The sequence below is a fragment of the Triturus cristatus genome, chromosome 3_2 (genome assembly GCF_964204655.1).
Source record: "Triturus cristatus chromosome 3_2, aTriCri1.1, whole genome shotgun sequence".
NCBI lineage: Eukaryota > Metazoa > Chordata > Amphibia > Caudata > Salamandridae > Triturus > Triturus cristatus.
In genome coordinates this window covers 298,348,328-298,362,317 of record NC_140584.1, presented here as the reverse complement: position 1 = coordinate 298,362,317, position 13,990 = coordinate 298,348,328, and the positions used below count along the sequence as shown (strand labels likewise).

At 49.3% G+C, this 13,990-nt stretch overlaps 1 protein-coding gene across 4 annotated transcripts in view; it reads left to right on the top strand.

Annotated features, from left to right (window-relative positions):
- PHACTR4 (phosphatase and actin regulator 4) overlaps window positions 1–13,990 on the top strand; it is a 464,595-nt gene that overhangs the window by 99,176 nt on the left and 351,429 nt on the right. For all 4 annotated transcript variants that reach the window (XM_085647671.1, XM_085647667.1, XM_085647669.1 and 1 more), the window contains exon 2: window positions 2,871–3,043. In XM_085647671.1, coding sequence (XP_085503797.1) covers window positions 2,947–3,043 — 97 coding nt within the window. In that variant the 5' untranslated portion in view covers window positions 2,871–2,946. The remainder of the gene's footprint in view (window positions 1–2,870; window positions 3,044–13,990) is intronic.

Here is a 13,990-nt window from a genome sequence, read left to right as displayed (position 1 = left end):
CACACACAACCACACACACAACCACACACACACACACAACCAACCACACACACACACACACACACACACACACACCCACACCCACACCCACACCCACACACACACACACACCCACACACACACACACACAACCACACACACACAACCACACACACACACAACCACACACTCACAACCACCCACACAACCACAACCACACCCACACAACCACACCCACACAACCACACACACACAACCACACACAACCACACACACACAACCAACCACACACACACACACACACAACCAACCAACCACACACACACACACAACCACACACACACACAACCACACACACAACCACACACACACAACCACACACACAACCACACACACACACACACACACACACACACACAACCACACACACAACCACACACACACACAACCACACACACACAACCACACACACACAACCACACACACAACCACACACACACCACACACACACAACCACACACACACAACCACACACACACACACAACCACACACACACACACACACAACCACACACACACACACACACAACCACACACACACACACAACCACACACACACACACACAACCACACACACACACAACCACACACACAACCACACACACACACACACAACCACACACAACCACACACACACACACACAACCACACACACACACACACACACACACACACACACAACCACACACACACACACACACACACACACACACACACACACACACACACACAACCACACACACACAACCACACACACACAACCACACACACACAACCACACACACACAACCACACACAACCACACACACACAACCACACACACAACCACACACACACAACCACACACACAACCACACACACAACCACACACACAACCACACACAACCACACACACACCCACACACACACACACACACACACACACACACACACACAACCACACACACAACCACACACACACACACAACCAACCACACACACACACACACACACACACACACACCCACACCCACACCCACACCCACACACACACACACACAACCACACACACACAACCACACACACACACAACCACACACTCACAACCACCCACACAACCACAACCACACCCACACAACCACACCCACACAACCACACCCACACAACCACAACCACACAACCACACACACACAACCACACACACAACCACACACACTCTCTCGCTCCTCTGTAATCATTCCCGCACCAGTACTCTCCGCGTTGCTTCTGAGCCCTGCTTTTGTTATTTCCCTCCACACACCTTAAAAAAAAAAGCTTTCACACTGCTTTATTTTTCTTTATTTACCAGTACAACTTGGATCAGTAAATAAAAAAGAAAAAAAGAAAACTTCACACGCACGCTGTAGGTGCATTCATGTGTTGTGCTTTTACCTACAAAATGACACAGCTGCTGTGACTGCATAATAGCATCTTCTTTTTTTTTTAATGGGGGGTTCCTCTTTATCCATGCTGCACAACATCGCTAAACAAGCATTGGCATAGCCAATAGGTCTCGCCTTTGGGACATTAAGTGTTTAGTTGTCCAGCACAATATCCTTGGTGCAACAACATCAACTGTTGCATGGCTAAACACTTATAAGGTACAAGGTTTAGCCATGCAACAGCTGATGTTGTTGCACCAAGGATATTGTGCTGCAAAACTAAATACTTATAAGGTCCCAAAAGCGAGACCTATTGGCTATGCCAATGCTTGTTAGAATGGGAGTGCTGGCCGCCGATATCATACGATTTAAGTTCCTTGATTGTACTTTCTATTTTTCAGACATGTATTCTGAGATATTTGTATTTTACTTTGTAAAGCAAGCACTTTTGCATACATATTGGAAAACCTCTGGAAACCTGTTGCCTTCTCCTTCCAGCTGTATTACAGTACGAGTCAGTCATTAGTTAAAATTACAAAATACCCTAACTATGCGTTCAGAGAAAGGGATCGTAAACACAGCTTCTCATGTGAAACAAGCATTGGCAAAGCCAATAGTTCTAGTCTGTTTGAAATCTGTTGACCTTGTATATTATTTTGTTTAGCCATGTTGGACAGTACCACGGCCATGGGAGGCTCCTCCGTTGGAGCGGAGGAGCGTCGCCCCACTTAAATGCCCCCAAAGCCCCTCCCCGAAATGAAAAATAAAATGGTAATATATTACCATTTTATTTTTTAAAGTCCAGTCCTGAACTGAGCGTCTGCATGGGCACTGTTGAGTAACAGCAGGGAGGAATGGTAGGCAGAGGGCTCTTTGCACTGTCTAAAGTGCGCATGTCTCTTTGGCCGGCCGTCTTGGAACGGCCAGACAGCCATACTCAATTTAAACCTCTCAGCTCAGCTCTCTTAAGACAGCTGAGCTCAGAGTAAGTGCAGGCCTCTAGTGTGCTGTGGAGTGCCGAGGGAGGCCATTCGCTCCAATCAGGGCGTGTATGTGAGCAGCGCCATGTTTGGGCAAGGGAGTTTTCTAGTACCCACTGGGCACTCCAGAAAAGTGGTCCAAAGCCCAGGATGTATAAGGTATTTCATGTTTTTCCTTCTATTTATTTGCCTGCACAGATGATAGAAAAACGCTATTTAGAACAATCTGCTGATTTTTTTTTTCAAGGTCATCAGGTCAAGACTCTGCAGGCTCTATCAGAGGCTCACCTGAAAAGCTGGGGTCCTGGGCCAGAGCCCACTTTGCCCATGCCTTAAAACGTCTCTGTCTGGGTGCCCAGTGGGTGTGTGCTCATTCTGCTCCAGTTACTGATTCTCATGATTTGATAGACATGCTTTTTGATTGTTTTTGACAGTTCTCTCTTGGTTGCAGGAACCTTCCAGTGGACCCTACAGCGTACCATGGGCGGGAAGGCAGCTGACCTCCTTCAAATCTGAGTTTGCATTTCATGGATCACTCACAAGGAGCAGCGGTTGGTGATCGGAGATCCAGTGGTGATGAGGTGCCCGCTGGTCTGCGGCATTGTCGGGACTGGTCCTTTCAAGGCAAGTACTGTGTTGCTATGTGGCACCTTCTGCAATGTCCCAAAATGTGCTGCTTAGCTGTTTTCCCTTCCACATTATAGTCGCAGCGGGATCCTGGAAGGTAAAGTTCAGTTTTAAAATGTAAAATATTTGTATTGATAAAACACCTTATATATACTCATATACTATGTATGCACTTATTAGTATGTGTTTCTCTGTGCGTATTTTGCTTGCATCTCTTTTTCTGGCAGCAGCAGACTTTGTATTGAAATCTGTTTTCATAATCTCCTTCCATTAACCGCAAGAGATTCACACTGAAAACCACTGGTGCAAGGTAACCGCTTAACGTTGCCTCTGACCTGTTTCTTCAGCCTGAAAAGGTGGGCCGTTTAGCCGCATTAAAACAGAATTCTACTTTTCTTTGAGCAGACATCGGTATGCCGGTCTAAAATGGTACTCTCAACTTAACCTATACAGAGTTAGGTTCAAGGTACTGTGTTTACCAAGTACAGTAGCCTTAGTTTAAGCCAAGCAAATAGAGACCTATTTTTAAATAGCTAGGGTGTTGAGGGAGGCTCGCTTCGTCAGACAAGAATGTAAACAGTCGCAAAGAAATTATTTGGTTAACCCAATTAAGGTCTGAGCTGGCTTCTAATATGTATTTTCAACTGTATGCGTGTGTTTATTTTACTAATGTTTGTCTTTTACTGCAAAGAAATTATGTGGTTAACCCAATTAAGGTCTGAGCTGGTTTCTAATATGTATTTTCAACTGTATGCATGTGTTTATTTGACTAATGTTTGTCTTTTACTGAACATTACAAAAGGTGCTTTATTCATGCCGCATTAACCCAGCCAGTCGGTTTGAAGGACCCCCCACCCCTCCTTCAAGCTGCTTTGGAGTTTATTAAAATGTCCACAGTAGTAAGCATTTAGCCCTCTCCCATTAGTCTTCGGCTTAGGATATCTGAAATCTTTATTTGTTAAATAATTCTGCCTGTAAACTCTACAGTTATTCTCTTTTGCAGAACATGGGCGCATCTGTTTTTGTTATCTAGCGAAATGTAGTGGTCTAATTAGGCCTGGGCGGCGAATTCCGTTCCGTTCGCGTAATTTGCGTAATTTGGTCAATTTCGCGTTATGCGGATAACGCGAAATTGCACAAAATTCCGCTTTCTGCAACTTCGCGAAATTTTTGCTTGTTCGCGTTCCCAAAATGCGTGTTCGAGATATTTCTCCCCGAGCACGCAAACAGCGATTGTGAACAAGAAAAAAGCATCGCGAACAAGCAATTCCGCGTGTTCGCGGAATTTCTGCGTGTTCGCGGAGATTTTTTACCGTTTCGCGGAGATTTGCGTAACGCGATTACGCAAATTCCGCCCACCCCTAGGTCTAATATTCTTTCTGAGTCTAATCTAATAATTCTCAGGATGAATAAAACGGGTGTCTAGGATTGGTCCTCGCAGGCTGGAGCCATTCTAGCATTCCAGAATATTCGCATGATATAAACTTAAAATTTTTCTTCACGATAATCCTTTATATAGAGGTTTGTTAGACTGAAAACCGGGCACGGATCCGCTTTCCCTGGTTCTGTGTTGTGCACCAGTTGACGCTGTATGACGTCACAGCGTAAAGCTTTTGGATGTTTCCATAACATGCGCTAGCAGTGAACTGGGTCATAAATAAATAAGTTGCAGTGTGTGAAAGTGAAATATTTTAATGACCTTTATTGCACAGCTGTGTACAAGCTTAAATTAACCCAGTTTTCAGCTTAATTATTCAAGAACATTTTTTGACGTTTAATAGCCCAGACCAGATTAATGAAAGCCATTTTAGAAAAAAAAAAGTGGCACATTTTTTACATCATTGTTTTACGTAGTTTGTGTATTTGTTTTTTTATATAATTATGATTTCCCCTTGCACTTTTGATGTCTGCCTTGACAGCGCGGCTTTTTCCTGACCTTGTATGGCCACCTGAAAAACTACAGAAGTAGTAATAAGAAAGGCACTTGGGCTCTGCCACGTGTTGGTCTTCCCAACAAACTTTTGATTGAGCTGAAAATGTGTGTGCTTTTACTAATTGAGTGCCAGTAGGGCACTTTTTGCCTTGTTAGAAAGCTTATGCTCAGTGTAGTGTGCCCGAGTTGGCTATGGTAACAAGCCTATGGCCATGGCTACAGACCTAATTGGTTCAGTGGGAAAAGTTATGTTCAGTGCTATATGGCTGAGCATGGGCGTCGATTCAACAAATTGCCTATGATAGCGCAAGTTACATCACATACCCTTTGACCTTAATGACATCGCATGACCTCATATCACCTTTGACTCTAATTTTGTTTCCATGAAGGCATGTCACATGACCCAAACATCACAATAATTGACATCGCAGAAGTACCATAACAGCACGATTAATATAACAACATAACTGATGTCCATTTTAGATAGCGTAAATTATGGTGCTGACTTGATATTTGAAAGATCTGGGACATAATACTTGCCCTTAATTGTAATGAGCGAGCATAGTGAGTAAACCAGGCCTCTTCTGAGGGGCTTCTCCTCCATTGAATAAACAATGGGGTGAAATCATCATTTTAAATCACAGTGTTCACCCAAATTGGCTAGGCGTTGAAAGGCATGCTGAAATATTCGAATCCTTCTTGGTATCCCGCGCCAATGAAACCTTACTTTCCTCAAGGGTAGATCTCATTTTTTCCAGAATGTAGTATCGGTCCTCCCCCCACCCCCAATGTAAAAAAATACCTTTGTCAGGGTCAGCATTTTGTCACAGGCTCCCCAATATTCCATTGGGAACTTCTTATATCAGAAATGTCATAAAATGTCAGTGCCGCAATTTTACAATTTATGCCATCCACACACCATAGTTCACTCTTATGTCAAAACTCAGCATAGTATGCCGGGGCCAGCATTTTGGGATGGTTTTCACTCTCTCATATGCTAGGAATTTCCACCACTGTGCTAGTTCCAACATGTTGTCACTGATGTTGACATGCCAAGTATTTCCTCGAGTATGACCCTATTTTTCCTTTTGTGCCCTATGTGACATAAATTGCCTCTAGGAGCCCAGTACCAGTATTTTACCATTGGTGCCCTTTTTGTTAAAAATTAATCCTAGGGTGCCAGTGCCAGCATTTTGTCGCAGTTGTCTGTCATGGAACAAAATGCTGCAAGTATGCCTGTTCCAGTATTTTGCCCTGGGGGTGTCTATAAGAGAACAATTATCTTCAGTGTGCCTGGGTCAGCGACAAACTTGAAAGTATCACATCGTCACTCACATTCACTCACACTCATTGTCTCACACTCCCTGGTACTCATTCACATACATTCTCACTCACTTTAATTCACACTTGATCTCACTCATTCATTGTTACTGACACTCCGGCCCAGGTTTACGAACGCTTCATGCCGGGTTTGCTTTACTTCTGATGGATACATCTGCCAGTGGATTCCTCACCTTGTGAATATCCCCTGCGCCAGCATTCCACGGAACTTTTCTTCCCCAGCATTCCACGTCGACGTGGGCGACGTCACAATACATCGGCTCCGCACGCGACTCCGTACGACGTCATCGGAGCCATAAGAAGCCCACGTCGGCGTGATGACGTCAGTTCTCTTTTTTCCGCGCCGTCGACGCGCAACGGTTTTTTCCCAGTGCTCTCTAGATACTTTGTAATCTAGTGGTGTATTTTTGTTAAAATCGGTATGTCTTCGACGAGGAAGTCGGGCTTTAAGCCCTGTAGGGAGTGCGGAGGCCTGATGTCCATGACGGATCCGCATCAGAACTGTTTATGGTGTCTCTCCTCTGATCATGACGTGGATGAGTGCGGGTGCTGTAGGAGCATGAATCCTAAAGCGCTGAAGGAGAGGAAGACCAAACTCTTCATGAAGAAGATCGGTGAGGAGAAGAGAGGGAGGAAAAAGGAGAAGTCCAGGCGGGAGTCTTCGACTTCGAGGTCGTCGAAGTCGAAGAAGCACCATAAGAAGAGGAAGCATTCTTCTCGGCGTCGGTCCTCGAAGTCTAAGAGGTCGAGGTCGGCTTCGCCTCGTCGACGTCAGAGCAAGGTCTTGTCTCCTTCGCCTTCTCCTGATAAGTCTTCGAAGTCTCCCTCTCCGAAGCGGACTCCAGCTCGTTCCCCGACGCCGGCGCCGTCCAAGGCTTCGACTCCAGGTCGGGTGGAATCTGATGTGGAGCAGGAGCAGGAAGAGTCTGTTCCGGTGCCTGGTGACTCCGCGGCTCCGGTGGAGGATTCTGAGGAGCCGACGCCGGTGACTCCACAGGAGGATACAGGGGCAGTTCCTTATCCCCAATTCCCGGCTCCAGGTACGGATCCTTCGGGATTTCTGAATGCCATGTATGGCATTTTTCAGAGAGCATCCTTCCCATCCGGAGCACCAGCAGGTCCCGTGGGTCCGATGGCGTTTTCTCTGGGAGTGCCGCAGCAATACGCTCAGGCTCCTTTTCTGCCTTTTATGCCGATGGCGCCTTCTTGGCAGTTTCCGGCGCCGGTTGGGAATCCGGCTCGACCTCGGATGGATCATCAATCTTCGGAGCCTTCTCTGACGCCGAGGCCGACTCCATCGACGCCGCATCCGGCGCCGCCGACTCCACCTGTGGCGCCTCCGACGCCTGTGCCTTTGGCTCCACCGACGCCGCGCACGACGTCGTCGACGCCGGCTCCCCGGATCCGATCGAGGCGGGAGGCCCAAAGGGTTTTGGAGGAGGATAGATATCGGGCTGAGGTGGAAGAAGGTGAAGTCGACTCTTCTTCGGATGAGTTTGGAGGTATAGAGGTGGCAAGTGGTTTGGATACCACCCCGGAGTGGGAGCATGCTTCTACAAGGTCTTCTCCACCACAGGAATTGGCGCCCTACCATGTTGTGATCAAGAAGGCCGCGGAGTTATTTGATCTGCAGCTGCCCTCTGTGGAATACAAGTCCAATCTGCTTACAGAGGTGTTGCACTCCCCGATGTCGGCTTCGGAGCCTTTGTTACCTTTCAATGAGGCTCTCTTGGAACCAGTGTTGGAGGTGTGGAAGAAGCCTCTATCAGCTCCGGCAGTTTGCAGGCAGGTGGCAAGGAGATACAGGGTTGCGCCAGGAGACCCGGATTTTTTTATCCACGCATCCTTCTCCGGAGAGCCTAGTGGTGCAGGCTTCATGTTCTAAACATGCTTCGGGTGCTTTCCCCCAATCTCCTGCTGATAGGGAGTCAAAGAAAGTTGATCAGGCGGCCAAAAAGACTTTCTCCTCAGGAAGTATGGCGTTGAAGTCATCAAATGTCACATGCTTGCTGGGGCGTTATGTTCATGCCCTGATGGACTCTATAAAAACTTTGGCCCCTAAGTTACCTGAGGGGGATAAGTCGTCCTTCATGGAGGTTGTGGCGGACACTCAGGCAGCTGCCAGGCAGGTGATCCAGTCTGGGCTGGATACGGCGGACTCTGTGGCGAGGATTATGGGGTCGTCCATTGCCGCAAGGAGACAGGCTTGGCTCCGTTCCTCAGGGTTTTCTGCAGATGTTCAGGCTACGCTGGTGGATCTGCCCTTTGATGGACAAAAGTTGTTTGGGGAGAAGGCAGATTCTGCCCTTCAACGTTTTAAGGACAGTAGGTTGACGGCGAAGTCCTTGGGTCTGCAGGTTCCTGCTAGAGGTTCAACTTTCCGTAAGGCTAGGGGATTCGGAAGATCATCCTTTCGCTCCTTCCGACAGCCACAACAGCAGCAGCAACAACAGCAGCAGAATCCCCTCTATCGCTCCTATAGAGGGAAGCAAAGGGGTCGGAGAGGTTCTGGTCGTAACCCCTCTTCTTCCTCCTCCTCCTCTGCTCCAAATGAGGCCTCAGGGAAGCAGCCCTAGATCCCCCATCCTGGATCATGTAAGGCCTGTGGGGGGTCGGGTGTCCTACTTTCTGCGGGGTTGGAAATCTGTTACAACCGACCTTTGGGTTTTGAACCTCGTAGAGACTGGGTACGCCCTTCCCTTTCGGGAGTTTCCTCCCCCTTACCCTCCTTGCCAAGGTTATTGCTCGGAGGACCACCTGCTTCTCCTGCAGAAAGAAGTTCAAGCCTTGTTTCAGAAGGGCGCAATAGAGGTGGTTCCGGAGCAGGAAAGAGGTCAGGGATGCTACTCCCGGTATTTCCTGATCCCCAAGAAGGACGGCAGATTGCGTCCGATTCTGGACCTCAGAATCTTGAATTTTTACCTGAAACAGGAGAAGTTCAAGATGCTGACCCTTGCGCAGGTTCTTCAAGCGTTGCAGCAAGGAGACTGGATGGTGTCGCTCGACTTGCAGGACGCGTACTTCCATGTCCCAATCCTGAAGTCGCACAGGAAGTATCTCCGTTTTACGGTTGGGTCGCAACATTATCAGTTTGCGGTCCTCCCGTTTGGTCTTACTACTGCACCTCGAGTCTTCACAAAGGTGATGGCAGTGGTGGCTGCTCATCTCAGGAGGTCGGGGATTCCGGTTTTTCCCTACCTGGACGACTGGCTTCTGAAGGCAGAGTCCCCGGAGATGGTGCAGCGTCATCTGCAGGTGACAGCTCAGCTGTTGTTCGACTTGGGTTTTTCAATCAATGTGCCCAAATCTCACCTGGTGCCCTCTCAACGCAACCTGTTTATAGGGGCAGTACTGGACACTACTGTGTGTCGAGCATTCCCTCCTCCTCAAAGGATTCTCGACATTCAGGAGATGGTCCCTTTATTCCACAGTGGAGCGGTTGTTCCAGTTCTGAAGGTCCTTCGCCTGCTCGGTCTGTTCGCTTCCTGCATTCTGTTGGTCAACCATGCACGCTGGCACATGAGGGCGCTCCAGTGGTGCCTCCGCAAGCAGTGGTATCAGCACAACGGGGATCTCGGGGAGTCGATCAAGATCTCCGGAGAAGCTGCAGCGGATCTGTCTTGGTGGAGCGTGGAGGGCAATCTGTCCCAAGGAAAGCCTTTCCATCTACCTCCATCGGTGGCCACAGTGATAACGGATGCCTCCACCCTAGGGTGGGGAGCTCATCTGGGGGATTTGGAGATCAAGGGTCTTTGGTCTCCAGAGGAGAGGTTGTTTCATATCAACCTTCTGGAATTGCGGGCGATTCGTTTGGCACTCAAGGCCTTCCTTCCCTTCGCGGTCAGTCAGTTCAAGTCCTGACGGACAACACGACCGCGATGTGGTATATAAACAAACAGGGAGGAGTAGGATCTCTTTGTCTCTGCAGAGAGGCCTTACGACTATGGTCCTGGGCTCAGGACCATCAGATTTGTCTGATGGCAAATCATCTGGCCGGGGTGCTGAACGTGCGTGCGGACAGTCTCAGTCGGCAGTTCTCCGCCGACCACGAGTGGAGGCTCCATCCGGAGGTGGTTCGTCGCGTCTTTCGGACGTGGGGGACACCTCGGGTGGACCTGTTTGCCACCCGAGAGAACGCGCACTGCCCGTCATTCTGCAGTCTCCAATATCCGATGCAGGGGGGCGTTGGGGGACGCGTTTCAGTTGAGTTGGGGCTCACGACTCCTTTACGCGTTTCCTCCCATACCCTTGATTCCTCGGGTTCTGAGGAAGATTCGCCAAGACCGGGCCCAAGTCATTTTGGTCGCCCCGGACTGGCCAAGAAGGGTGTGGTACACAGATCTTCTCCACCTCTCCTCGGGCCCTCCGCTCCGTCTCCCTTTGAGGGCAGACCTCCTCTCGCAGTCGGAGGGGCAGGTTCTACACCCCCACCTCCAGAGCTTACACCTTCATGCCTGGAGATTGAACGGGGCAACCTGAGTTCCTTTTCTCTCCCACCTGATGTGGTGGACGTTATTTTATCGGCCAGGCGACACTCCACCAAGTCCATATACTCCTACAGGTGGTCTAAGTTTGTAAAGTGGTGTGGAGAGAGATCCATTGACCCTTTAAAGGCTCATCTTTCTGATGTGCTTCAGTTTGCTCTTTCCTTGGCTCGGCAGGGCTGTGCTGTGGCCACGGTCAAGGGCTACCTTTCGGCCTTATCGGCATTTCTGTGCCTTCCAGATCAACCTTCGTTGTTTAAATCTCCGGTTGTTCTGAGGTTCATCAAGGGCCTTACAAACATGTTTCCTCCTACTCCATTTGTAATGCCTCAGTGGGACCTTAATCTTGTCTTAACCTTTTTAATGGGGTCCCCATTTGAGCCTCTTCATAATTGTCCTTTGAGGCTGTTGTCCTTTAAGGTGGTTTTTCTTGTAGCCATAACCTCGGCAAGGAGGGTGAGTGAGCTTCAAGCTCTTAGTTCAAAACCTCCTTTTCTTACCTTACATGCTGAAAGGATGGTTCTCAGGACCAGGGCTGCTTTCCTGCCAAAAGTTGTTACTCCTTTCCATTTGGGGCAGTCTATTACCCTCCCTGTTTTTTATCCACCCCCTCATCCTTCCAAAGAAGAAGAAAGACTCCATCGCCTTGACCCGAAGAGGGCTGTGAGTTTTTATTTGGACAGGACCAAGGACTTTCGTATTGATGACCAGCTTTTTATTGGCTACGTTGGTCGTTCTAAAGGTAAAGCGGTGCACAAGCGCACGCTGTCAAGATGGATTATACTGACCATCAAGATCTGCTACGCCTTGGCTGGTAAGACTCCTCCTGAGGGTATTCGTGCTCACTCTACTAGAGCTAAGTCTTCAACATCTGCTCTGGCCCGGGGTGTTCCTGTGGCAGATATTTGTAAGGCCGCGACTTGGGCCTCCCTCCATACTTTCGCAAAGCATTATTGCTTGGACTCTGAGATGAGGAGGGAGGGCCACTTCGCGCGTTCTGTCTTGCAAGACTTTCTGGTATAGAAAGGTGGACACCCTCCTCCGGGAGTGGGGACTGCTGTGGGAATCTATTCACAAGGTGAGGAATCCACTGGCAGATGTATCCATCAGAAGAACAAGTTACTTACCTTCGGTAACGCTTTTTCTGGTGGATACAGTATCTGCCTGTGGATTCCTCACTGACCCACCCGCCTCCCCGTTGTCCACCTTTGTATACCATGGAATAGGTCTTGTTTGAAATGTTTGTATATTCTCTTGTACATTGGTAGGAAATGCTTGTTTGATTAGCATTCCTTTGTTTTTGTATGCTATGTATATGTATTGGTATTCTGTATACTGTGTATACTTGGAGTTGTCGTTGGTTCACCTGTTCGCCTCGAAGGCACGGAAAAAATGGGTGGAACTGACGTCATCACGCCGACGTGGGCTTCTTATGGCTCCGATGACGTCGTACGGAGTCGCGTGCGGAGCCGATGTATTGTGACGTCGACGTGGAATGCTGGGGAAGAAAAGTTCCGTGGAATGCTGGCGCAGGGGATATTCACAAGGTGAGGAATCCACAGGCAGATACTGTATCCACCAGAAAAAGCGTTACCGAAGGTAAGTAACTGGTTCTTCTGTGACACAAGCTTGGTACAGAGTGTTAAGATGCGATTTACTATCCACAGTGGCGTCACTAGGGGGTGCGGACAGCACCGGGTGACACCCTCACGGGGGGTGACACCAAAGGGCCGGTCCGGTCGGTGTGTGTGTGTGGTGCACTGCACCGTCCGTGCAAAATGTTATTGAAACAAACAGTCCAGATTCCGAAACGCAAGGACCGTGGACGCGACGCGCGCAACCTAACCTAAACGGTTACCTTCTATTCAGCAGGAGGAGGTGCCGCCTGTGCGCAGAGCGCACTGTCTCCTCCTCCTCCGCCGCGTCTGCGCGCCGGACGTCATGTCGTCACTAGAGGGGTGCAGTGCAGTCGGCGATGTTGTGAATCCCGACCCCCCCGCATGCGCATTGGGCCCCAAGTGCGCGTGACTCACGAGGGACGATTAGGGTGTCCGTGCTTAGTGTGCACTCATTCTCGGAGCGCCCTCCAGTCTGCATCCAAGGCCGAGGGGGTCCGTGCTCACACCCCGAGCCTGGGGTCATCCCTCTCCATGCGGAGCCTTGAATAATATTAGTGGGGGGGGGGGGGGTGTTCTTCCAAGGGTCTTGGAAGCACGTGGTTAGCCCTGTGTCTCGCGTGAACTGATTGCTGCAGACTTTGGGGTCCCCCCTGGCGTCCTTGTGGATCGACCCCTCAGAGGTTGAGAAGGCTCCGAGAGGTCTGTACTTACCCCTGCTGAAGTGAGGGGGCTCCGATATCCCCCCTCCCAACCCCGGTGCATCTGTGGATCGTGGAAGGACCCCTCAGAGGGTTCCCAGCACCAGAAGCGCCGTGACGTGCTGCACGTACACCACCTTCTGGGAACGTCCAGGGCGACATTAGGTAAGTGGAAAAACACTTCGAGGCGCTACATTGGCAAAGGTCTCCCACGCTGGTTGGGATGAGATGGTCCGGTGCTGCTTTCACACTGCGCTGTTGGCATTTATCTTAATAAACTCATTATAACACAGGGTCCCAAGTGTCTGAGTGAATGGAAATGGCAAAACCGTGGCTGGGCGCGCCACTCACCCTTGAGGAGGGAAGACTGAGTCATTCACTCCGACCTCGTTCTTTCCATTCATAGGCTTTGATTTAATAAAGCAGTGCATTGTGGGAGTTGTATTTTTCATTTGCAAGTACCCAAACTGTTTAATGCGTGCGAGCCTCAAATTCACAAGATGCACATAACGATCAAGATGACAGTGCGCGTGATTCTGATGTAATGTCCGCGAGCACGCGCGACAGGCTGTCCTAGTTCCGACCCTGTTTTATTTTTCTGCTTTGCTTTTTTTTTTGCATCTTTTATATAGCGCGAACTCGACCCGAAGGTATTGGAGCGCTGTACGTGAGCACCGTATTTACATTACATATTCAGGCACGGGGAGATTAAGTGATTTGCCAGAATCACAGTATGTGGACGCGACCCCGAGACTCGAACCCTTTTCTCGAGTGCCTCAGTAATGCAGGAGGGAGGCTGCCCAGGACAGGTCGTGAGCTCTGCTGGCGGGTACAGGCCAGGGTGTGTGGGAGCTGGGGGGGTCGGGAGT